At 38.6% G+C, this 27,980-nt stretch overlaps 2 protein-coding genes across 2 annotated transcripts; both read left to right on the forward strand.

Annotated features, from left to right (window-relative positions):
• Positions 1-10,955: 10,955 nt before the first annotated feature.
• Positions 10,956-26,506, forward strand: LOC131699176 (leucine-rich repeat-containing protein 43-like). Its single transcript, XM_058995626.1, has 10 exons — positions 10,956-11,024; positions 11,581-11,706; positions 12,916-13,290; positions 13,490-13,600; positions 14,229-14,368; positions 14,602-14,840; positions 15,481-15,683; positions 16,249-16,414; positions 16,771-16,910; positions 26,190-26,506. Exons 1-10 carry the CDS (start codon positions 10,956-10,958, stop codon positions 26,376-26,378), a joined length of 1,758 nt encoding a protein of 585 aa, XP_058851609.1. The 3' UTR covers positions 26,379-26,506.
• Positions 26,409-27,321, forward strand: LOC117428273 (N-acetyllactosaminide beta-1,3-N-acetylglucosaminyltransferase 4-like). Its single transcript, XM_058995627.1, has 2 exons — positions 26,409-26,421; positions 26,513-27,321. Exons 1-2 carry the CDS (start codon positions 26,409-26,411, stop codon positions 27,319-27,321), a joined length of 822 nt encoding a protein of 273 aa, XP_058851610.1.
• Positions 27,322-27,980: the final 659 nt, after the last annotated feature.

The raw sequence follows: 27,980 nt of genomic DNA on the forward strand, positions 1-27,980 counted from the left end.
AACAAGTGAAAGATGCAGCGGCACTGATTAAACTACTAAAATAACGGTATGCAATTGCAAACACTGCAGTTGGATTGGCAGGGTCAGAATTGCGTTTGTAGATATTATCATTAGAGTGGTTTGATGACGGGCGGTTTATTACATCAGCAGTTGAACACTGAATAAAACGGAAACAGTCCGTTTCTGTACTGTAGTTAAAGAAAAGCACAGAAACAAACCCACAGTGAACACTGATGAATGCGTTCATTATTTATTTTTTTAGACCTTCAATACATTGTATTCATAAGAAAGATTTTAATGTATAGTATAACATCAAACTTTAGTGGACACAGCATGGCAAATAAATACATAATACATTATTTTCCCATTGTAAATAAATAAATAAACAATAATTACTTTCAATACAAAATTGTAGTCACCAATTAAGTGTTGTAAAATACAATACAAACATAAATAAAACATTTTTTTTTACTAAAACAATAAATAGAACTTACAAAAAATAAATAAATGCAAATGCACTTCTGTGAGCTCCCTGAATTTGAGACAATCTCAACATTGTTTGAAGAAGCTATTAAACTTTGGCATATACTGTGCATATAGGTCAAGCACTTTGTTTCCAAACCTTTTCAGTTGCACCACATTGTCATCAGGAACTGCAGAGTTGAAGTGTTCTGATACTGTCAAGTTATTGTTTTCCATCAGGTGGATTTGTAGAACCTTTGTTTGTTGTATGACTTTCTCGAGGTCTTCTGAAAGCAAGTCTTTAGATAATGTATGTTGGTTGCGGAGTGTTAGATCAAGATATTTCTTAAATGCAAACAGGCAGTTCTGTATAAGGGTCATGTTTAGTTCTTCTGGGATGGGATAGGGGATGAGAGGTACGTCCATTTCCTCATAACTAGACTTGGTGTACTGATGTTTTTCAGTCTGAAATAAAAACGAAAATACAGCCATTAAAAAAACAGCATCAAAGACGGATCAATGGAAATAAAAAATCGAATTACTGCACAAGATATTTTTAAGCCTCTATCCTGCAAAAGCCATCTGATATTACTAGAGTATTAGAATCCATGTTAAAAAGCTAGTGCAAGAGTTGCTTTTTCCCTTGGGCAATAAACTGCAATACCATTGTTCTCTAAGCTAAACTCAGTAAACACAGTTTTGTGAATTGCATATAGTTCATTTAATGAAGCTTACATAGTTTCTGAAAAGCTGGTCCACTGAACGGTTCATAAGAGTGGTCAGTGCTTCAGCTGTTCTGCAGGTTGTGTTGCTCAGAGGAAATGATACGACAGCAGCAATGAGAAATGTGAACAGCATCCCTCTTAGTCCTGCAATGGAAATAAAGAAACAATTTAATGAAAAGTCATTTGCATGCATTCTTCTTCCTTGCAAAATCTGATAAGAAAAATAGTTTAAATGAAGCCTTTCTAATATATTGCCTATATATATAATTTACAACTGCTACGGATGTATGCCCTTCTCACTCCAGAGTTAAAGCACACACACACACACACATATATTACAAGTTACAAGAAATAGATGTAATTATTTATTTCAGCAATTATTTTTGCAAAATCTAAAAAAAAATGCTAATTCAAAAGTATTCAAAGTGAATTGACTTTTCCTGTAATGGCACAGGAAATTGAGTTCCAATACATGGTAAAATGGATTCCAGAGCATACCAAACAATTCTGGCCTATCATCTGAAACCCTCCGCTACAAAACTTGGTTTGAACCACAGATGGCGTTCCAACACAACAATGATCCAAAGCACCCATCAAAATCTACTTCAGAATGGTTAAAGAAGAAAATCAAGGTTCTGGAATGACCCAGTCAAAGTCCTGATCTAAATCTGATTGAAAATCTTTGGTATAAGTTGAAGAAGGCTGTACACAAGGAAATACCTCGGAATTTGAATGAACTGGAAGAATTTTGCATTGAAGAATTGTCAAAAGTCACTAAGAATCATGTCAAAAGCTCATTGACAAATATCCTAATTGTTTAAAAGAGGTTATTATTGCTAAAGGTGTCTCATCTAGCTATTAATTTAATTTACCTTGTCAATATGAATACTTTTGAATTAGCATTTTTAGAGTTTTGCAAAAAAAAATTGCTGAAATAAACAATTGTAGGGATCTATTTCTTGTACCTTTTTTTAATCCACAAAAGCAAAACTTTTGCTACAAAAGATTTTTCCTAAAATTATTTGATTTTGAGAAATTTCTGGAAATTATAAATTTCCATTGGGGTATGTAAACTTTTGACTACTCTGTGTATATAATATATGTATATATATGTGTGTGTGTGTGTGTGTGTATATATATATATATATATATATATATATATATATATATATATATATATATATATATATATATCTATATATATATCAGCCCTTCTTAATAACTAGTTAAAAGTAAACAATATCAAGTGCATGTCTTGATAATAAATGTATAAAGCTTACCAGCACTAAAGTCCATGTTGAAAGCAGCTCAAGTTTTTCAGTAAGATTCAATCCTGTTTCTGTACCGAGAAGTTTCTGAAAGGATGCTCTGCTCACTCCAGATTTAAAGCGAACTTGACTTGATTCATAATGGAAAAGGAATGGATATCTTCCATTTCCTTTACATGAATTGTGAGAGGAAATAACGCTGGCATGGCCTTATCCATTGATCTGACTCCTCACTGTCATAGACCGCACAGACGCCGTAATGGATCCAATAATGAGATTGCGGAACGCTCTACAAAAAGCCCCTGAAAAGCCTCGATATCAATTCTAAAAATACTGCTTTACACAGTGAGCAATGAGGCTATGGAATAAGTGACCTAGTCATGTTCTTAATGCTGAATCACTGAGATCTTTTAAGACCGGACTTGATAAAGTTTCACGATCAATCATACAGAAACGGGAGGAGCATAATATTCGTATGCAGAACTGCACTGCTGTCCTCTGGCACTTTGCCTTCAAAACCCTGTAAGAACGGCAATGTGTTGGTTTGATGCACCCAACAAATGACAGTGTTGCCAACAAAGTCAAATGCAGCTCAGTGTGGTCCCAGCTTAACAGTAAGCTGTCCAGGGCTGCATTTCCACTGAGTAATTGCCAACTGAATGAGAGCTAACTGACCCTCATCTTCAAGACACTGAATTGCAGGGCTTGTTCAGGGGCCTTTATGAACAGCACATTGGAAAGAATGAAGCTGAATTTGGAAGGTGGTTTTTAATGGGCCAGGGTGTTAAGGGCCTCCCTCCCAGATATAAAACACACACTAGTTACACACCAACACAGAATTGTTAATGCTTTTTGTATGGGGATAATGGAGGCTGGACAGAAAGCTACTGCATACAATAAGAAACTAGGTCAAGAGAAAACACATTTCAGCTTTTCTCATTGTACCAAGTCCGTATAAGACAGAGATGACTTGATTTTTGCATCAAACCCAATTTTATTTATTATTATTATTATTATTATTATTATTATTTTTTTTTTTTTTACATACTTTAAAAATATTGAATGGCCTTTTATACAGTATATAGTTGTTGCAGTGCCTTGGAATGCTCTTTTCTGATGTCACAAGAGCTTCTCATTTTCTTCATTTGTTTTACACTAGCCCTGTTTGCAATCATTCTGAGTGCTTCTTGTTTCAGTCTCTGATACTGTGTCGCAGTGTTTTCACCTGAGTACAGGAGCTGTTCTTCTTGTTTCAGTCTCTCTGATACTGTGTCGCAGTGTTTTCACCTGAGTCCAGGAGCTGTTCTTCTTGTTTCAGTCTCTGATACTGTTTCGCAGTGTTTTCACCTGAGTCCAGGAGCTGTTCTTCTTGTTTCAGTCTCTGATACTGTTTCGCAGTGTTTTCACCTGAGTCCAGGAGCTGTTCTTCTTGTTTCAGTCTCTCTGATACTGTTTCGCAGTGTTTTCACCTGAGTCCAGGAGCTGTTCTTTTTTCGGTCTCTGATACTGTGTCGCAGTGTTTTCACCTGAGTCCAGGAGCTGTTCTTGTTTCAGTCTCTCTGATACTGTGTCACAGTGTTTCCACCTGAGTCCAGGAGCTGTTCTTTTTTCGGTCTCTGATACTGTGTCGCAGTGTTTTCACCTGAGTCCAGGAGCTGTTCTTGTTTCAGTCTCTCTGATACTGTGTCACAGTGTTTCCACCTGAGTCCAGGAGCTGTTCTTCTTGTTTCAGTCCTTCCATTCTTGTTCCATGCCACACATTTCTGTACTGAGATCAGCCAAATGTCTTTACACTAGAAGTAAGAGCCATCGCCATCTTGTGATCTGCCCACTTTCGATCAAGTACACTAATATGCTTGTAATAAAGAAAGCACTTTGATGTGCTGATATAGCCCGTGTTGTCTATGGCAGGTAACTACTACCGAAGGGCAGCTCCTTTATTTCTAGTCAAAACACATTGTGTATTAGCAATATATAACACTGAATATTTACAGACATCAGAAAACTAAAGTGAAAAAAAAAAAACTTTAAACATTGCAATGGCTTTATTCATTTAAACCTCTAATCACCCCCATGAAAACACATGATTAACTGAGGCGGTGTATAGTAAAGGCATTGCAAACGGGCTGTATGTCCTTAAATTACACTCTAGAATCCTCAGAACTGCTTCCCCTATTGTGATCAAACGACAGATCAACAGTATGCTGCAATATTGGCCAAAATAATTGAAAGTACATTCCAACATTACACTGGAATCTAAAGATGTGGGTATTTTTGAGGATAGGAGGTGGGGTGATACAGAGTTATCTCTGTTATTCAGTCAGTTCCTCCCTGCTAAAACCACTTATTGTTTTCTTCAGCACAACTCGATCTGATCTGTTGCTAAAAATTAAAAAAATAAAACACATCATGTTTAGGACTGTAACGCTTTTATGACTTCTTGTTTCCAGGTTTCCCAAACTATTTCAGAGAAATCATGCATACCTCTTGAAACAACGTCATGGAGGTCACCATACAAAATAATAGTAGGGAAAATGCATTGAGCCTCTAAATCCTAAGTGTCATTAATACCATGTTTCTGAAAATACCCAGAACACCACAGAACACTACAGAACAGTACACCACAGTACAGAACACTACAGAACAGTACACCACAGTACAGAACAAGAATTACCAATTAAGTGTTTAATCACAATTTGAAAAGAAAAAGTGTTAGTGTGACATACAGATATGGATAAAGAGACACACAGACACCTGCACTTAAGCACAGACCCTGATCAATAATGCATGCTGCATAATGGTAATATTACCTTTTATGACAATTGGATAAGCAGTTATCCAAGTCTATGCAAAAATGTAAATGGGAAGTACAGACAGACAGATATGTGAAGGGTCTCTAATTACTGTGTATCACATAGCAGTTACTTAGTAAATACATGTGTACTTACACATAATTACAATGTTATTATGCATAGCTACAATGTACTTAATGTGTCAATCTTTTGCATGATATAACCCTAATCCTAACTCTAGTCCTAACCCTAACCCTGTTTCCTGCAAAAAGATTTACACATTAAGTACATTGTAACTATGCATAATAACATTGTAATTATGTGTAAGTACACATGCATTTAGTAAGTAACTGCTATGTAAATACACAGTAATTAGAGACACTTCATGTAAAGTGTTACCACAAATCTTTATGCCAAGTTTCATAACAGTTGGATAAGTGGTTGTCTATATATATTGAACAATGTGAAGTGTGACAGAAATAAATCTAATCTCATTCCCAGCAGGGGAAAATTAAAACCAAACCTGCCATTTTACTGACATGCATGCACACACACACACACTGTGTGTGTGTGTCAGGGTTTGTTAGTCTCTTTCAGTTATTTATACTGGCCATATCTATGTTTTTTATATATACATTTTACTTCAACGATGCCATTCCCTTTAGTAATGCATCCCATTTATGTTGCCGACTCTCCTGGTTTTTCCTTACATCTCTGGATATCATCCATGGGCTTGAAATCCATGTTGATAACTGTGTCTAACACTGTCGGTTACAGTTACTTGAAAGCTCCTATTGCAAGGCTGTTCAGTCGAGGCATTTCAGATTCTCCAGACATGCTCAAAGCAAGTTCCAAGCCCAGTAAAGGCAGATGTAGAGAAAAATGAATTGAGTATTGGATCAGAAGAACCACAGCTCCACTCTCTACACTTCTCTTAGTCAAACTCGCTCTTAAATGTAATTATTTACAATGTGGAGTATTCAGCAGTAGAAATGGTGTTCAGTGGGAAATGCAAACAGAGTTGCAATGGAAACTTTCTCTGTCAGCATGACCTTAGTAAAGCTGAACACAAGTCAGATTTCAGATTGTATCAGATTCCGTGAACCAGCTGAGCAGCTTCCTTTCCAGGAGTGAACACTGCAAATGATTACATGGGCAACCATGGAGCACCCCCCTGAGTCAGCACTCTCCACTCAACACCCACTGATTTTGAGACGCTGATAAACTGCGTTTAAGAGTGGCCAAGAACCCATGTAAAGTTTGTGTTTCTTAAACAATGTGAATAGAATATTTTTTCGTGGTGTGATACTCGCGCAATATTATTTCATATGCATCATACACATGGGGAGGAGTCATACGCAAAAAAAAAAAAAAAAACTGGCTTTGAGGCTTCTTGGCGTTTTTGTGATCTCTTTTGCTTACCACAAATATCATTCACCCCCATGTCCCACCGTTAAAAAAAAAAGACTTTTTCCTTTACCAGAGCCATGATCACAGACGGTCAACAGTATTTGAGCGTGCATTGAATGCATGCCTGTCACAGGGCTCCCCTGGGTCCTAAAACCTGCCTCATTTTGCGGGGGTTGCGGTTGCCACAGTCCGTACATGACACGTATCCATGATTTTAGTACGTGAAATGTTAGACAGAAATGGACTTTTGCAGAAATTAAAGGTTTGCGGACCTAAATGGGGTTTAACAGTAGCAAAATACTGGAAAAAATCTGTCCCAGCTGTCAGGGAGAAGTGTCCAGAAAACGGAACAGCCCCGGCAAATAAGGGAGAGTTGTATTCAATTCACCGCTGGTGACCAGTAATTGGTGAAAAATGCGCACTATCTGGAATCACCACTAGATGGCAATAGTGGTAAAAGTACCTGTTAGCCCACAATTTATTATAAGAACTCTGTATTTTTAAATTTATTCAGAATACCTAAATATAAGGTATCTAGGAAATCTTTATATATCCAACCAAAGCAGAGAGGACCTAGATAATTAACAACATATTCCTGTATTACATCTATTACAAAGTGTATCCATGGCTGTGCTAAAAACGTTGCTTGGACTCAGGCCAGTGTTAGGCACGCTGTTTAAAGAGAGTGCTGTTCAAACTCAAAGTAATAAAGTCCTGGATACCAATCCCTTTCAGCCTAATTTATTAGTGTGCTTTACACAAAATACATTAAATACAAAATTGCACAGGAAAAAATAAATATGCAATCAGAACCACATACAGTGCTGCACATCACGTCATAATAAATAATTTAAATAGTTTATCATATATAAATAACATTAATAAATTAAAAAAAATACATCCACATTTTTTCATTGGTCTTCACTTGCTGTGACCCTCTTTCTTGAGGTCTGAGAACTTTGTAACTGGGTTTTCCTATAATTTGCCAAGCCACTGCACAAAGAGTCTGAGAACTTTGTAGCCCAGTAACTTCTTCTTGAAGAGTGCACCAGGGTTGTCGTCACACTCCTTGGAACTGCACACTGTTGAAAATTGCTTAAGAAACGGAGCGAATTGGTTTTTGGTGTATATAAATTGGCGATGGAGTTCTGAGTCGTTCGGGTTCAAGAGCAGTTGGTGACGATGTATCTTGTTGAGGTAATCTTGAAACGCGCAAGCAGTCTCTGTGAACTGTGCCGGGTTCGCTGACTCCTCCGTTGTGATGCACTTCACTTTCAGGTCCATGTTCTCCAACAAAGATGATACATTTTTAAAGTTAGAAGCGTTCTAAAAAACAAAAAAAAACAAAAAAGAAAACTCGTGTTCAGCAAGTCTGTAGACCTGAGCCCCTGAATGTGTTGACATGCAGTATTAGAACAAGCAACGTGATCCCTTCTGTTCAAGAGCTTTCATTTGTATTTTATACTTCCATTTTGATAATGCAGATAGACGCTGTAGATTAAAGGCAGGTTGCTTCTGCTTCCTGGTAACTAATACAGGTGCTGTATTTCAAACTAGTATTTCTATTGTGCTATTAAAGTGGATTTCATGTTTTATAAACTGATTCATCAGCTAGACGTGTTCCAGTTGATCTGGGGTGGGGTGGGGGGTTAGTAGAGGATAGTGTTTGTAAATGTTGTCATTTTAATGTTACATAGAATTGTACCTATTATCTACAGAGTAGTTATTACTTTGACATTTTCTGTTTTGGAGGGGGGGGGGGTTAATAAACGGAAGTACAGTATGAAATGTTTTAATAATGTTACAATCTTTTTACATCCCAGTAATTTGCTAAGCTGTGGAATTTGCTTGAGATACTCTTAATTTAATTGCTTTTTGACATAATAAAGTTGATGAAAATCACAAATCTATATTTTAGTATTTCAAGATCTTTCTCTGCCAGCCTTCAGACACTTACGTAAGCTTTCAGAAGTTCTTCAGCTACGTCCTGAAGTTCCTCCAGAGCCCCTGGAGCTGGGCGAGAGGAGACCAGGCTCACTGTCAGCACTAATAAAAGTCCTTGGAGAGAACATATGAAATCAACATTAGCACTGATGAACAGTTCATTCAGTTCACCTGCTCCTGCTCCCTGAGGGTTACAGCTCTGTAGAGCTTGAGGATGAACGTAACAAAGCTACAATTAAACATTAAAAGATGACTTACAGATATCCAAACTTTATTTTATAAGCTTGTATTGAAAAAAAAAACTATATTACTGTGATCAATATAACCCAGACATATACAATTATTACAAAAGCATTTATGTTGCCAGTACAATAGTATTAGGACCATTCCCAGTAGGATAACAGAGAGCGAGCAGCTTTAAAGCAGGAGTGGGTGTCAAGGTGCCTGCTTTATTAACAAGCAGAGTGCACACAACACTAAAGACAATAGTAAGCAGAAATCTAATTAAGTGTAAAACTGAACATGACTGTGGGACATGGCAGTTCTATTGTAGCCTACTCTTTTGCATGCATTTAAAGAATGAATCCACTCAAGACACAGACCGTGTCTGCAATGCTGGTTTGCCTAACCTTGGCGCAGAGCCCTGTTTTAATGATCTTAACATTGCTGGTATACAGATAGACGCCGCTACTTCCCTTGATTGAATCTCAGTGTGGTTTACATGCTATAACCACAATGCCTTGAGTCAAGAACATGGCAATGTTTTTTTTGCAAAGGGTTAAAAAAAAGTCTCTTGTTTAGACAAAGACAGATAATTATCTATGCTGATGATCATTGTACCAGTTTTATACAACGGGTTTGGTAGTTGAACCAGCCAATAAGCAAAATAAGTGTCACCGTTTTGCCAATGCACACACAGACATACAGTAAACCACTGTGTACAGCAAGGCTATTTAGCAAAAGAGCTCAAATACAAAAAAGCATTCAGACTCCAGCAAGGCTACCCAGTGAAAATAAAAGGCAAGCTGGGTTTGAGAAACTCACTGCAACAGCTGCTAGACAAAACCAAAGACATGACAAAGATTACTACTACAGTATATCTGCAACAGAAAAATAAAAACAAATACAATATTCATATCTAAATTAATATGACTACTGGATCGCTATACTGTCGGTGCAGAGGCAGAAACATAGCTGGAAATGAAAATACGAACAACTTCCTAGCAATGAAAAAATAAACCCAACACAAAACTCTTGAATATTACCTGGCTTGCAGTTCATTCTCTAGTTGATATATCACAGCAGATGAGACGCTGAAAGAAGTTTCTGGTTGTTTAAATTCTGGGGCCATATTTATATTCCGTTCTGGGACTTTTTTTATTAATAGGAAGGAATGAGTCATTTACAAAAAAATCTGCATACCTCTAACTAATCAACATTGACTTACTGATCACCACTATCTTGCTTTCCTGTATCTGTTATCTGCAACAGCGGATCAATGTTCTTCTAAGTTTTTAATGACGTTTCACATGAGCTGAGGCTTCAAAGTAAATGCCTGTGCACGAGAAATGAATGATGCATAGGAATAACATATTGCTCATTTCTGGCCTGCACATGTACACGTGTTTCTCAGTATGGTTCATGTAAATTTTGTATGAGCTGTATATCAAACATGCAATCTAGAATGACCTTGCAAGTGGAATCTCTCAGGAATTCCCTGTCACTGGGATTCCAAATCATCTTATCCAATGAGATACTGAGTTCATGGAAGCTATGACCTTTAACGCACTGCTTAGTGTTGATTTGGCCATGGCTCAGTGGGTCTGGGTTACACCTGCTGCGGGAGATCTCTGCTCAGGTGTTGCCTGACAAGATGTTCCCATACCTACTGTCTGTATAAAAAAGCAATGTAACTGTGGATTGGACTGTACTGTAGACTGAAGCTCAAATCTGATACATGGCTGTGCTATAATTCCTTAAGGCCACTGCAACAAAAAAAGAGAATAAACTACACTGACTGCCAGGGTGAGCTTTCACACTTGTGAGCATGTTTAATCAACAGTAAATACGTTGCAACTACATGCATGTAATGAGTGTGTATTTCCAAAAGGGCACACACTTATTAAAATGTAATTCGTTTCTTCACACAGGTAAATAATACGGCATATGTGCTTGTATAAAGGAACTTGTCTCGCTGAAACATGTGTCTTCCATGAAATACTGCCACTTTAAATACAGGTTATGTATACGTTTTTAATCAGCAGGCTAGGTTTCAAAGAAGTCTGAATTCAGAAATAATAAAAAAGATGTCAGCTTCTGATTTTCTCGTTTTCCTTCCTCTGTGCATCTTGATAATGCATGCTGGAGTAACGTACAAAGGTGCAGAGTTCAGTCCAAGCACTGGAGCACAGCAAACCCTTCTGGTGAGGGGAAGGTACTGTCGACTCAATTATTTTTGTGCTAGTTTGTCTTATGCTGTAGGGCAGGGGTCTCCAGCCCTGGTCCTGGAGAGCTACAGGGTTTTCTGGTTTTCATTTCAACCAAGCTCTCAGTTACTTAATTGAACCAGTTATTGGCTTAATTAGTCAAGATTAACATCGGTTTAAGGGTAAGGTTCACAGTGGAGAACTGAAATATCCTAACCCTTTTCTTCACCCCCCATCCTCAAATCCTAACCTTCAAACCAAACCAATGGGTTCACATTTGAATTATCCACGAGGATATAAAATATGTTTACACATAAACAACATATATACTAATATAGCGTTTGCGGGAAAATGAAGGAGGCTCACACAGGATTTGCAGGTTCTCGAATTCACAGTTTTAGTTTACTCAGACTGACAAATAATAAAAGTCCAGAAACGACACTGTTTCGGCCGTGTGCTACAGCCACTAAGCGCAGTCTCTGGTTCCTCGTTTCTATAGTCCTGCTTCTCTTCTGCTCTCTTTGTCTGTTTTGCGCTCTTTCTCTCACACCAGCTTGTCTCTCCGTCTCAGCAGCAGCCCGCTACTTATCCCCACGTCCAGGGTGCACCAGCCACCAATCCCAAGCAGACACAGTCTCCTGCTTTCGATCCCCTGATGGTTGCAACATCTGGTTCCTTGGTTTGTGCCAACAATGTTGCAACTGGGTGCAACTCCCGCGGCAAGCCGAGCCCCTGATTGGTGGCGATTCTGACACCCCTTAACACCTGCTGCCATTGAACAGATGAACCTTCCTGAAGGTGGTTACAGGAGACCCAGGGTCATAATAATAATAATAATAATAATAATAATAATAATAATAATAATAATGTGTATTTGGGGTGAACTTCAATATCGCAGGAAGTGAAGAAGTCTCTTTTTACAAGAATATGGGGTAAATTGTAACAGGCCAGATATATATATCCTCTTCAAAACAGAGCTGAAGAGGCACACTGCACCCACAGTACATGATACAAGACAGCTGGATATATAGCTCCATAACACTTTAACAAAACGCCTGGCTCCAAGGAACATATACCTTTTATCAATTCCAGCTTTCACATAAACCACCCCTTCACTTCCCTGAAAAACACCCCAATTCGCAAAACCGAAACACTGGAAGTGTACCGACTGCGTCACGAGTTTGGAATTACACTTCTCGTGTTGCTTAGCAACCATTCAAACCAGAGTTGAGAGGGTAAACATTAGGGTAAAAACAGCAAATAGCCCATGGCTTCCTAATCCAGAAAAAAAAAATATATACTGTTTTGATTTGTTTGTGGAGCAATGAACAAATACTCCACTTATACTGCCTTTCAAGAGCACTTTGTGCTTGAAGGAATTCCCTTGCGGCATTGGAAGTTGGGTAATTTGAAAATTCTTCTTAATATTATATGAGAACCATGAAGACGTTATCTTAATAATCTGTTGCTGGCACTGAATCTGGACACAGGAAAGGGTTTCGGTATAAGTACGCATTATTTAAGTGTTAACCACTGTACTGCTGTTACGCATTACAGGTATGCATTCTATCGTTTAATAACTTTTATTTTTGCATTCAATGCAACATATTTTTTTGTAATGTATATTTTTTTTTAATACCAGATCTCATTTTGAAGTCACTTGTTCTCTTTAGAATATGCACATGTTTTAAATATTCTTGCATCCTGGGACCTTTGCTTAGTTCACGCTGTCGGATTTCTGCAAACCACTGGTGTAATTTGGAATTGCATTAAGCGATCAGGTAACGGGAAGCAGTAAAAAATCAAAAGGACGGAGCAGTGATAATATAGAACTAGAGACAACTAGAAGTAAAAAATAACATGATTTTCAAACCTTGGTTACCACTAGAAAAGCAACCTATTTCCTTCCCGAAGATGTGTGCGCAGTATCAGAAACTTACCATTCCTGAATCACGGGGACACCTCAAGAGGTTTGGTTCATCCTATTTCTCTCTCCTCCCTCCAGAACAAGACTCACTTCGATTCTGGGACATGCAGCGGCTCCACCGTGCCGCTGTTGGAGGATCCTGCCCTGGGTGCAGAGGAGGAGGAGCCGGCCTCTCTGATCGAGTACCTGAGCAGCGTTCACTCTCCCTGGCACCTGAGTGAGAGCTGGGGTCCCGCGGCTGATCAGCTGAGAGAGCTGGCTGTGCGGTCACCCGCCCTGATCGATACGGCATTCATAATGTCCTACTTTAGGTCCTTGCGTATAGTGGACAAGGGAGTGAGTGTAACTGTGGACGTTCTCTCCCTCCCTTCTCTAAATCAAAAGCAACCTTTTCATCCCTGTTATGCTCTGCTGTTTGTTTTTTGAAAAATTTTTGAAACGCACATACAAGTCACAACTTTAAAAGTGTGCTTTAAAAGTTGTAGTGTCCCACAGCCATAAATATATATTTATTTTACATTTGTATGTGTTGCAGGTCTTGGAAATAGGTGAAGATTTGCTGAAATTTGTCAATCTGGATGAATTTATATTAAGTGCAAACTACATCACTGAAATAAACTTAACACACCTGACCAGAACCCTGAAGGTAACTGGATACAAAGTCTGAAAGAAATTATTCAATTATTGTATAAATGGTTTCTACAGTAAAACCTTGATTAGCCATATTGTATTATTATTAATTTATTAGTCATTTAGTAGATGCTTTTATCCAAAGTGACTTGTAGAGACTAGAGGGTGAACTATGCATCGCAACTGCTGCTGCAGAGTCACTTACAATAGGACCTCGGTCTTATGTCTCATCTGAAGGACGGAGCACAAGGAGGTTAAGTGACTTGCTCAGGGTCACACACAGTGAGTCAGTGGCTGGTAGCAAGCCAATTTGTTTAACCACTGGACCACCAAGCCTCCTCCTTGTATAAACACCTTTGTCACAGAAAATGTGCAAACTTGCCCTGTGTCTCTTATAACACATTACAACACTGCCCCCTGGTCTCAATACATGTGGGCAACAGAACGGTATTTGCCATAGTTTACAAACTGTCCAATTTGACAGTAATTGAGATGTGAATTCCAGTTGCAGAGGGTGTCACTGCAGTTAGATGTCAATGGGAAGAACATGTCTGCTTTTACTACCTTTCCATTACAGCCTGTCATTATCTGTTCCGTAGGTTGTGTCTTAGGTAACACAGTTCTCTTTGATTCTCCTGCGACAGGTGCTGGAGCTTTGTGCCAATGAAATCTCCAGTATGAAAGGCATTTCCTGTAGTCCTCCAGCTGGGTTAACTCACCTGGGTCTGGGGTACAACAAGCTCTCCTCCCCCTCAGAGTACAAATACCTCGAAGCAAGCTTCTGGTGAGTAGAGCCAACCATTTCCATCTGAACTTAGAGCAGGGTAACGATATGGCTCCAGTTTGGAACAGCTTAGGCTTTTTATCTCGCACCCCAATCTTTTACTTGTCTCTTTTCTTAAAGAGATGCAGGACTACAAGTGTCACTGTGACCTGAGTTGTAAAACCTGAACATTGACAAAGATCAGCAACATTTTTTTCCAATTTTGATCCGAGTTGTTCTTTTTTACAACACAGGCCCGTTCTGCTGTCTCTTGATTTGAGTTTCAATAACCTTGTGGATCTGCCTGACTTGGTGTGTAAGCTGAGCTCCCTGTTGCGGCTCAGAACCCTGGTGTTTATGGGAAACCCCCTGGCTCTCACCCCCTCCTACCGCGGCTTCCTCGTGGACAGCCTGCCGAAGCTCGCCCTTCTCGACGACGTCCGGGTATTGCCAGATGAGAGGCACCACTTTAAAGGACTGGCCAAGAGAAAAGGTAGCTTCACGATGCTAGGAATTCTGAAAAGGTAGCTTCACGATGCTAGGAATTCTGAAAAGGTATCTTCACAGTGCTAGGAATTCTGAAAAGGTATCTTCACGAGGCTAGGAATTCTGAAAAGGTAGCTTCACGATGCTAGGAATTCTGAAAAGGTAGCTTCACGAGGCTAGGAATTCTGAAAAGGTAGCTTCACGATGCTAGGAATTCTTCATAGCGGATCAGACACGAGAAACTATCCTGGTTTGAAAAATGTCCTTTTGGATTTCAGCTTACCTAGTAACCCAGTTTAAAAAATGCAAATTTGCATTATGAGCAAATAAAGTAAAAAAAAAAACTAAAAAAACATGTTTAACCCTTTGAGCACCAGACGTTGTTTGACTGTCAAAGCGTACAGCATCACTTATAATTTTCACTCACTTTTTTAGGCATTTAGTGACCCAAGTAAGACGTTTTTCCACAGAAACCTAGCAACGACTTTTGAGATATCAACCTGGATAAGAGTCGCTTACACAATCAATTTATTTCAGCCTCTTTGTTAGACCTACTATATTCAGTATAATGCGCCTTTGAATACACATGGAGTCCATTCCAAACATTACACACAGCAGTAGCCTATCCCGTCTGTTTGTAATTGCAGAACTCATTGTGGATGAAGCCAAGGTGATTGTGAGTATCGGGACAGTTCAAGGTATTCCGAACCCGGTCAACCCTGTGGAAACTGAAACCCCCCCCGAATATCCGATCGTCAGTTACAGCTACCACGTGACGTACGAGTTTCTCAATGACCATCCACTGTCCACCACCGACGAGGAGACAGCTGACCAGGCAAAGAAAACCCCTGTAAGTCTATTTTAACGCTTTCTTTCTATCACGATGGGTGCTCTGCTGTGTACACACTATTCCTATCTGGAGTTCCACACCTGTTCAAGTAACTGCTTTATTAAACCAGCAAGGAAGCTGGCTTGGACCGAGAACTGAAAGAGGTTTCTGTTTGAACTCAGACTGCGAATTTAATGGCATTTACTTGTTTTTTTAAAGTGGTTCAAAATTTGCACTGAACCCAAAAGCCTGATAAATGTAACCCAAAGACTAGTAGTAGCAGTTACCACTTGTTTTCCCCTCAAAATAACCACTAGATGGCGATGTTTTGCCACAAACAATTCTAATACCTTGGTATAGGTAAAGAATTAGTTTAAAAAAATATGTATCTTCAGCAAACGATGAGGGCTCTACAACAGCGGAACTATCACCCACACTACTGTTAGTGCAACACGTTCCAGACATGCACGATGACGGCTATTTCTAGTTTTCATTTAGCTTCTCTAGGCGCAAACGCAGACTGAGAAACTGAGAAACTGTACAACTGAAATCTTGTACGTTGAACCTGTGGTTTGTGTACTGACAGACGTGCTGTGACTCTGAAAGGACAAACAACTCCGTGCAGAGTTCTCAACAGCACCAGGAGAGTACACACGAAGAGTCAAGAAACCCCTCAGCAGACACAGCGCCACCTGCTGGTAATAAGACCCCTGGTCCTCCACAGAACAAGGTACCTGAAGACGACAGCTCTGGTAATAAAATAGAATACAATACAAAAGAAATCACATTATCAATAATTCTGTTTTTTTGAGTTTATTTAATGGTTTGCTGACGTATTTTTGTTCACAAGACTGGAATGTGGAATATTAAAAATATCTAAATAAATAGAATATTTAAATCAATATTAAACACATTAAAATATATATCTACAGGGTACCAATTCAAGTAGAAGGTAACCAAATTTGTGATAATGACAGGCTTATATATGAACTCTAAGTAAGGAACTCAGCGGTATGGTTGTGTTTAATGCTGATGCCTCTCACAGTCATGCTGGTCTCTTTATGTGTTGCTTTATAGTCAACGTATTGAATCCTCTTGTTGTCTCCAGTGCTTCTTCACTGCACCCCCAAAGTGCCCTGGGCAGGACAGATTGAGAGTGAGTACAGGAAGGTTCACCAGCAGAGAGACCTCCGATCACTGAAGCAGTTCCTCCTGAGAGGCATGCGAGTATCAGTGGTGGAGCAGAAGGTACAAACAGCATGTTTTGTCTGCCACCTAGTGTCTGCTTGAGGATAGCTGACGTTTCGGCAGAAAAGCTGTTTTAAAAATATACACATTATTTCAAATACATTATTTTGACTAGTAATGTTACTAAGATTGTTTTCCTCATATTAATTTGATTTAAGTGAACATTGTAAAAGATTTCTTATTAAGTCTGGTATTTCAATGGGAACGACACTCTAAAATAATCATAATATAAAATTATATATATATATATATATATATATATATATATATATATATATATATATATATATATATATATATATATATATATATTGTTATATCCAGAGGTTTTTAATGCACTTTATACATGTATTGTTTGTTTCTGTATGTGTTCTGGATTTCTGTTGTGCTTAATATAAAAAGTGTTTCTATACTGCAGAGACCAACGTTTTTTTTTCAGTCCTGTAGGAAGTTTAGAGTTGTTTAAACTTCTAGCCTCAGTCTGGATTTTATTTAACCATTTACACCCCAAGCAAAAGCCATCTTTGCCTGCCATCGTAAACATAAAACATGCTTTTTTAACATGAGAATATTAAGAATTAAACCAGAAAATCACTGAGAATAAAGTTCAATAAAATTTATTGGCAGTTATTTTTAAACATGCATACCAGCCCTGCAGTAATAGTATGCCTTTCAATCATTGACCAGTGGAAATCAAATTGCAACACTCAAAGAGTAAGTTCTTTAAAAATATTGGAATGGAGACAGGTCAAGTCAATCTGTCATCTAAAGTTAAATACCAGGATATAAGATAAGAATAAGTAATTTGATACAGAGGGTTTTACATGAAGTATTTGTTGTGTGGGAGGCAGAACAATATGTTCCATCTAGGTTACCTGTCTGGGAGTCTCAATTATAAAAAGGTACAATTAGATTTAAGGTTACGTTGCTCAAGCACAGAAGAGTCTGATATAAGTTCACATTTGCCGCCGTGGCAGTTTTTTGTTTTAAAATACCCACTGAGTCACGATTGAGCTGGCATTCTTGGTATGTGTGTTTGCTTTATTGCTACATTTCTTTAACACTTGTATTTTGAATTTTATTTTTCAACCCACTAGAAAACACTTACTGTAGCTGGCATTGCTATTGCACACATACTGACAAAGCAACTGACAGTAGAGCTTTCAGTTTTTAGTGCCAAATGTAAGTTTATGGTGTCAAGATGTATTTTCTATAACTGACCAGCTAGCTTGGGAACCACAGGACCTAAGCCATGTTTATTCTTTCAGAGTTCTTGGGACTAAGCTCCTTAGAATGATTCATTCATTTTGAGAACAAATGTAAACATTTGTTGATAGTTTTTTTTTTTTGTTAGGAAATCTCCCAGTGCTGGATACTCCTCCCCTAATCTTCTTTGTGTACACCATGTGTCATTATTGATCGAAAAAAGATGTTCCTATCTTACTTAGACTTTCCATGTGTAACAATACAGGATTCTTAGAAGGAACATGCTCCCATGGCTCAGACCTTGACAGGGAGGTTGATCCAATGCATTTTTTTTTAAAATGAGCATTTAGACTCTAAAGCGCTGAGTGAAAGAATAGCATCACGGCCCAAGATGTAACCAGCAGGAATCAGACCCCGAGACTGAAATCTGCAGTTGGTGTGCGTGTTTATTAACAAAACAGGACCAAAATAAACAACATAATCAAACAACATAATACATCACTTGTAGGCTGGGCATTACCAACCCAACCCCACCCAACCCCCACCAACCCCCACAAACCCCCCACCCGACCCCCACCAACCCCCCACCAACCCCCCACCCGACCCAACCCAACCCCCCACCCAACCCCCCACCAACCCCCACCCGACCCAACCCAACCCAACCCAACCCCCACCGGACCCAACCCAACCCAACCCAACCCAACCCAACCCAACACCCCTCTAAACTCCTCTCTCAAACAAAGGATTTCTGGCTCCTTTAATACATGTGGCCACTCCCCAATTAGTATCAATTGCCCAGTTAGGGAATTCCCACACCTGTGATTGCTGGCAGAGATAGATTTAACCCCATCCCTGCCAACCTTACAACTGAGAGATGGAGAAAAAGAGTCTGTGTGAGAAACTGTATGTTTCAATTATACTGGTGTAGCATGAGTCTGTAGTAATAGGTTTGCTAATATATCAAAATGACCTGGTCACCAAATATTTGTCTTAAGGCTGAGTACAGTCATTGAAGTGATTATTTATTCATGAAACATGGAGTGCTGACAATCGCCACTATCTTATTCTAGTAATACGTATCTATGAGTAGGTAGGGCCAGCTAAAAGATAACATTGACGTGATTTCAAAGGAATTTTCAGGGATTCAAAGCCAAGTGGAGTCAGTTGGAGATGAAACTGTTAATATTATTATTATTATTATTATTTATTTATTTATTTATTTATTTATTAGCAGACGCACTTATCCAGGGTGACTTACAATCGTAAGCAAATACATTTCAAGTATCACAGTACAAGTAATTCAGTTAAGAGCAAGATAAATACAATGACTTTGGTTCAAGCAAGTACTAGTGTGACAAAATACAATTCAATGATACAGCAGATAAGTGTCAGTGATAGTTATTATTATTTATTTCTTAGCAGACGCCCTTATCCAGGGCGACTTACAATTGTTACAAGATATCACATTATTTTTACATACAATTACCCATTTATACAGTTGGGTTTTTACTGGAGCAATCTAGGTAAAGTACCTTGCTCAAGGGTACAGCAGCAGTGTACCCCACCTGGGATTGAACCCACAACCCTCAAGTCAAGAGTCCAGAGCCCTAACCAGTACTCCACACTGCTGCTAGTTACATCAGGATATGATTAAATACAAAATACTACAGATTAAACACTTGGCAGATTACAGTACTCTGAAGTACAGGATTAAATGCAGTAAAATAGGGGGCAGATAAGAGCAAGTAAAGCGCATTTAAGGAAGGGTGATAGTGTCCCAGGGGAAAAACAGAGGAGTTCTACAGGTGCTGTATGAAGAGGTGAGTCTTAAGGAGGCGCCGGAATGTAGCTCAGTATTGGTGCCACATACCCATTCAAGCGACATGTGGTGCTGCTTACTCTGTGTATGTAACAGAGCGCACCAGATGCTAACAAAACACCAGCACTAAAAGAGTATCATTTTTTTTAGCTGTTTTTGTTTTAATTAATTTAATTTTTCGATAAAATCTATTTTCGAGTTATATGTAAATGTTTTTTCGGGCTTCTGTTTTTATATAGGCTACTGTATATGGAAATACAGAAAGCCTGCTTCTTTTTAAAACGCCACTATCTTATTCTAGTAATACGTATCTATGAGTAGGTAGGGCCAGCTAAAAGATAACATTGACGTGATTTCAAAGGAATTTTCAGGGATTCAAAGCCAAGTGGAGTCAGTTGGAGATGAAACTGTTAATATTATTATTTATTTATTTATTTATTTATTAGCAGACGCACTTATCCAGGGTGACTTACAATCGTAAGCAAATACATTTCAAGTATCACAGTACAAGTAATTCAGTTAAGAGCAAGATAAATACAATGACTTTGGTTCAAGCAAGTACTAGTGTGACAAAATACAATTCAATGATACAGCAGATAAGTGTCAGTGATAGTTATTATTATTTATTTCTTAGCAGACGCCCTTATCCAGGGCGACTTACAATTGTTACAAGATATCACATTATTTTTACATACAATTACCCATTTATACAGTTGGGTTTTTACTGGAGCAATCTAGGTAAAGTACCTTGCTCAAGGGTACAGCAGCAGTGTCCCCCACTAGGGATTGAACCCACAACCCTCAAGTCAAGAGTCCAGAGCCCTAACCACTACTCCACACTGCTGCTAGTTACATCAGGATATGATTAAATACAAAATACTACAGATTAAACACTTGGCAGATTACAGTACTCGGAAGTACAGGATTAAATGCAGTAAAATAGGGGGCAGATAAGAGCAAGTAAAGCGCATTTAAAGAAGGGTGATAGTGTCCCAGGGGAAAAACAGAGGAGTTCTACAGGTGCTGTATGAAGAGGTGAGTCTTAAGGAGGCGCCGGAATGTAGCTCAGTATTGGAGCCACATACCCATTCAAGCGACATGTGGTGCTGCTTACTCTGTGTATGTAACAGAGCGCACCAGATGCTAACAAAACACCAGCACTAAAAGAGTATCATTTTTTTTAGCTGTTTTTGTTTTAATTAATTTAATTTTTCGGTAAAATCTATTTTCGAGTTATATGTAAATGTTTTTTCGGGCTTCTGTTTTTATATAGGCTACTGTATATGGAAATACAGAAAGCCTGCTTCTTTTTAAAACGTTTTTTTTTTTTTTTTTTGTATGTATTAATACATTCCCTACCAGGATAAAGTTCTTCTGATCGAAATGTTTTCCAATGCGGAAAACGGCAGAATATATGTGTATATAATTTCCTTGTCCGGCCCCTACCCCGCCCCTACCCCTTTTAAACCTGTTGGGTTTCAATCAAATATAGTCAGCGTTTCCGGTGCAACAGTAGCACCTAATCCTAAAACACCTGCGCGCTCCTCGTATCCTCGGACATAGACAGAGCACTGAGTGCAGATTATTCATTCTGCGTTCATTTCTTATTAATGATTCTAGTTAGGAAGTGACCGGGCGCTCTTAATCTGTAGTCTGTTCCGCCGTTAGTGACCTACATCTAAAATTAGTTCTTGACCGAACAGTTTTTTTCAATTCAGAACGGGGTAAGTGATGCATTAATTTGTAAACCTAATGATGCGGTTAGTTCAATGTAATCGAGAAAAGGTTATTGTATAATGTTTTTACTACATTGCTAACACGCAAGTATAAACTCGCAAAGTGTTTTTTTCTAATAAAGAGAGACGTGTAGTGGTATGTATGTGGGTTTTTTTTTTCAGTTTAATAATGTTTGTTTTACATGACAGCCCTCGTATAAAAACGTAAGCATAGTGAAAACGAACGGTTTATGGAAGCATTGTGAAGACCAGTGAGGTATGGGAACGCATATTCATAAACACCAGGGTTAACATTGGTAACTGCATAGTAGACCATACCCATGGGGAAAACACAGTAAAACACAAAAAATACAGCTGTAAATAAAATGTAGGTTGTTCTGGGTACTGGTAGCTGTGACTGTAGCTCCCAGCTGAACGCGTTCTAGATTTACAAAGACTATTGACAGTTTATTGGCAAAAAAAAACAAAAAAAACATTTGCATTGGCGATGCAATAAGAGTACCTTTAACGACAAGGCTTGTTCCAGTTTAGAGCCTGAATTTTTGTCCCTGTTAGAATCGTTCCGGTTTTGCTATTGAATTCACTTTTTGTTAAAGTATAAAACTGTACCAGTGTGCTCAGCAAGTTACCAGCAGAGTAATATCTTAATGTATTAGGTTGTGTTAGCGCCATTCAAAAATAATATACAGTTATGGATTATGGGTTTAATAATTCTGGTTGTGTGTGTGTGTGTGTAATATACACGGTAAACTGATACACCCGATGTTTAATGTAATTATGATGGTGTAGTTATATACTGCTGTTTTAGGGCTTCATAGTTAATATGGCGTCAGTGAATTGAAGAAAAAAATCGTCCTAGTTTTTCACTGGAAATCTGATAATCCGATTATTGGCTATAAGAGAAACCTGTCCGTTGTTCCCTTAAATTAATTATTAATATGAAACACAGTAGTTTATGAACTCGTGTAATATTTGTTGCGTATAACGATGAATCATTTTACAGTCCATATAAGTTCTGAGTCTTATATCGATGTCGTTCATCCACGTATTCCCGGTAAATTTAAAATTAGTTTTCAGCAGGGATCCTAGTTTTCCGAAATAAAAAAAAAAAAAAAACTAAAAAACCCCGAAATTCTGCGATTAAAAAAAAAACTTTGTTATTCCGCAATTAAAAGTATTTTTATTTATTTCTTAGCAGACGCCCTTATCCAGGGCAACTTACAATTGTTTCAAGATATCACATTATTTTGTACATACAATTACATTATTTTTTTTACACATTATTTTTTACATAGTTACCCATTTATACAGTTGGGTTTTTACTGGAGCAATCTAGGTAAAGTACCATGCTCAAGGGTACAGCAGCAGTGTCCCCCACCTGGGATTGAACCCACAACCCTCCGGTCAAGAGTCCAAAGCCCTAACCACTACTCCATGGTAAGTTAATTACCGTGACCATTAGTTATCCACTGACATGAGGTTTGGACTTAATCCCAGATTCTAATGAACTTAATATCTCGAGTGCTGAAGTCCAATGACTTTTTTCTACTGAATTTTCAGTCTCTAAATCAAGCGATGCATACTGCGTGAAGAGCTATCCACAGCACAGCCCTGTTGTACTGGAAATTATTTGAAGCTTTTTTCTTTTATTTTCATAGGGAGCATACCAGTTTAGCAGGCTACTCTTGATTTATCGAAGCTGTTGGATTTCGCAATTTGTTTGACCAAGGAAAGATCTTGTAAAAGCTGTGCACTCTTCAGAACTCGTAACCTCTCGGGCTCAGGGACCAGCGAGTTGAAAGAACCACTAAGGCAGTGGTACTCAATTACATTCTCTGGGGGGCCAGATAAGGAAGTGTCCAAACCTTGGGGGGGGGGGGGGGGGGGGGGGGGGGGGGGGGGGCACAGGGCGCTCAAGATGTGCGTAGTGTTGGGGGGTTGTTTAAATGGTCATGAAAATCTGACTATCCAATCACACTTTATAAACAGTAACAAAACGTTGCAACACTGCACTTGCACCAATCAGCTAATACATCTCAGAAATAACTACTTAATATGATACTATGATTGATCACCATTAATAATAAAAAATAGAAAGCAAATATAATTTTCTGACCAGTATTCAAACGACATCTTGCAAACAATTCTACAAATCTCACAGCAATACTATTAAAACAGCATGTTATTAATTTTACTTTTATTAAAACTAGAAAATGTTCTGACAATTACTGCGCAGCATGCATTCAAGATAACTAACAAAAGCACTTATGTTGTAAGCATCTTACTAAGCGCCTGATTAAAAGTGTAGCACGATGTCTAAATATGCATGTTCTAGCTCCAATGTGTTTTAATGTAAATGAAAAGTTTCTAAATTAAATACATGGCATGACAGTAAACAGAGGGGGAAATAAACTTCAGTGCATATCCACCGTGCCGTCTTTGAGAGGCGTGCCGCAGGTGCATTTCTTACTGTTGCCAAACAGGTGTTTTTTTTAAGCCTAAATAAGATATTTGACAGGCTCGGTTTCTTCGACCAATTTCCTGTGAGTGAACACTAACTGGTGGCCGCGTTGCTAATGTTCCTAACAATACTTAGTTTATCATATGCAAAATATAGGAAATATAAACATATGCTCTTAAGTTTTTTTCATGTATTTCTATAATAAAACCAAACTACATCAGCCCCGCTCAACTTCCCAAGACTTTCTACAATAAACTGGAGACAAACATATGGTGCTTTGGAAGATTTAAACAAAAATAATGTTATTGCTCGGAAAACAGGTCAAACGGTTAACAGGTAATCAATCATATAACTTAATACAATACCTAAGCTAAAGTACATTACTAACATATTTAAGTTAAATTAATACAAAAACTACTTTCACTGTCCTGTTCCAATCACGGGCTGCAGAATTCCAAGCTAAATCTTACAACATTAAAGCAATTTCAAATACTATTTATCCTAAAATATGTAAAACTGTAATATTCCATAATAGGTTGTGAAGGCTTTACTTTGCTCCACTGAATTAACTATAAAGCAGAGGATGTGAAACTTAAAATTCTACACTTTTCACATGTGTATTTCAGGCAGAAACAGTACATAAGTAGACATCACTTTTTTCCCTTTCATTTATTTTTTTTATCCCTGCCATTGTAGTTTCTTCGCAATAAACAAAGTGGCAAATGACACATTTTCATGAAGTAATAGCATGACTGGGGTATGCTTTTTTTTAAGCTGTGCATGCAAGTGGAAACTGTCAAATTTAACTTCAATAAACTCTTCAAAAAATACATGTGGAAAAGGGGCCGTTATACAAAGAAAATATGATAAAAGATATGGCCTGTGGGCCGCCTATTGAAGAACCCTGCAATAAGGATTAAGTTTTGATCTCGTAAGCTGATTTTTCTAAAAACAAAAACAAATACCTTTTATTTTAACCGACAATCCCGTGGAAGCTCATTCATTGCAACGTGTCAGACAGCTGAAGGAGTACAGCCAGACTCGATGCAGGAATTCGTTCTTTGCTCATTTTTTTTTTTTTTAATGACGCATTCAAACATTTAAGCAAACATAAACTATGACTTGTATTTAATCAGTAAGTGATTACAAACACATATCCGTGTTTCTGTTTAAAAAGCAATTGTCACAACCCACACTGTAAATAGCAACCTTGTAAAGAAAGCCTTGCCAGTTGCAAGATTATATAATTAATTTTGTGTTTGCCTTTTTATTATTGTCAACTCATTTCTTTAGCCTGAGGATTTAAATGGACAGGAATACTGTATTGTCCATTGTTGGGCATCTCTTTCTGGGATTGTAACGTAATACAACAGCCGTGGGCACAGATGTATAAAGGGTTGGATAATCTGCTTGGTAATTTTATATGGAGTACAATGAAAGTGATTGGTGGGGGAAACACATTCTAATTAAATACTGAAGGTGCAAGTGCCGTCATTCCTTGGCTCTTAACCGCCATTAACAAGCAACATTACAGAAGCATTTCAAACAGGAAGCAGAAAGCTTCATGTTATTGCGCAGGTTCCCCTTTACAAGTTTACCAGAGTAAAAGCATAGCAAAATGCAATAACGCATGGGTAAGCATTCTGAAGCACAGAGAGATATGGTTAAACATTAATAAACATGGCAGACCATGGTAAATGCATAGTATAACCACGGAGAAACGCATGTTAAAATTGCAAAGATACCATGGTAAACTTTTCTAAGTGTGATAGTAAGTGATTATATTAAGGGTTGATTTACTGTCTGTTTGTGTACAGCATGCAAAAGGGGGCAGTGTATTTCTGTGCAGGGGGGTGTATTTTGGATACAGTATTGAAAATACAAATAACCATAAAAACATCATTGGGTGAGATTCCCAGAGATATGGACTGCAAAACCACAACAAATGGTGTCCCCTGCCATGAGACAAAAATAATGTTAATGACAATTTGGAGTGAATGGGTTTTGAGCATCTATCCCATTGTTAGTTTTAACCTGTCTTTCATGTTCTCTTACAGGAACATGACTTTCTTCAGATCAAAATGGTTCATTGTGGCTGCAAGGTATATCATCCTGTGTGCTTTGCTGTTCGTTTGCATTGTGTTTGTGAGGAAAGACTTCAAACCCTCGACAGCGTCTTCAAAATCTGCTTTTGTTATTGCGAAACCAACCTTCTGGAAATACAGATCCAACAAGATCCAAACTAAAACCGTCAAACCCCCGAAACCGACTTTTAAATGCGTTTCAAACGTGAGCGATGCAGAAATACCTAAAGACTATCCAGAACTGCATCGTTTGTTCCTAAAATATAAGAGCTGCCGGACATTCCCAACCCTCCTAGAGCCCAAGAGATGTGATGGGGACCTCCACTTGCTGCTGGCTGTTAAGTCCACTGCTATCAATGTAGACAGAAGAGCCGCCATAAGAAGCACCTGGGGCAAAGAGGGACTCATCAAAGGGAAGAAAACCAAGCTAGTGTTTCTTCTGGGCCAGTCCAAGGACAGGGTTAAATCCCAGCCCCTTCAACAGCTCCTGGCCTATGAAAACAGAGAGTTTGGGGACATACTTCAGTGGGGCTTTGTGGACAACTTCTTCAACCTGACCCTTAAAGAAGTCAATTTCCTGTCCTGGTTCACCAGGAAGTGCAGTAGCGCTGAATTTGTCTTCAAGGGGGACGACGATGTCTTTGTGAACACGGGCAACATAGTGGAGTACCTCAGTGATTTCAGTCCCAAGGAAAATCTTTTCGTGGGAGACGTCCTTCTTAATGCTCGCCCCATCAGGGACACGAAAGTGAAGTACTTCATCCCGCAGAAGATGTACAGCCAGAAACTCTACCCACCCTACGCTGGTGGCGGAGGCTACGTGATGTCTCGAGAGACGGTGATTGGGTTGGAAGACACAGCACAGGAAATCGATCTTTTCCCAATCGATGACGTCTACGTGGGAATGTGCCTTAAGAAAATGAACGTGACATTATCCATTCATCCGGGGTTCAAGACCTTCGGGATCCCGCATCCGATCAACCCCTTCGATCCGTGCATTTACAAAGAGCTCATGATAGTGCACAAACTGAACCCCACGGAGATGTGGATCATGTGGACTTTAGTGAACGACCACAGCATGAAATGCTCTAGGTCTCCAAAGTGAATTGGAGCCTTGTAATGTCCAAATTGTTCCTGTGCAAAGGAGGACACCACTGGATTGTAAAAACGGGTTCTACTGTTGTCGTTTTTACTTCAGCCTGAAAGCAAGATTAACCCCTTTCTATCCTCCTCTTCAGAGACTTCTCATCAGGGAGGGAATTGACAATCCTGTTTATGCTCTTCATTGAGTTTCAAATAAAGCAGAACACCTAGGTAGTGTTTTTGAAGACCATAAATGTGCCAATCAAACCGGCATGAAAGACTCCTATATATTTAAAGATGCAGTGTCCCACAGTTCTGTTTAATTCTACACTTAAGTGTGTTTCTGTATAGGCTACTTATAATAATGTTGTACACAAAATACCTGTTAAGCTAAAATTTTCATCAGAAGCCTCCTGGGGTGATAACCTTCATAATACAAAATTGTTAAAGAATAATAAGAGTAATGGGCACTGCACCATTAGGCCCATCTGTCTTTAGTGTATACTGTGAAGAATTCCAGTGACGTCCCCAGTAAAAGCTCTACTGCATGGAATGCAGGGTGAGTCAGACCAGTGTGATGTGAGTCATGGTTCGAATCCTGTTCACACCAGGATGCTTTCCTTATGCACTGATTGTCTTACTCTCAAAGCCTTCTCCGAGACCTTTCTTAAAAAGCTATTT

Source organism: Acipenser ruthenus, chromosome 21 (genome assembly GCF_902713425.1).
Source record: "Acipenser ruthenus chromosome 21, fAciRut3.2 maternal haplotype, whole genome shotgun sequence".
Classification (NCBI taxonomy): domain Eukaryota; kingdom Metazoa; phylum Chordata; class Actinopteri; order Acipenseriformes; family Acipenseridae; genus Acipenser; species Acipenser ruthenus.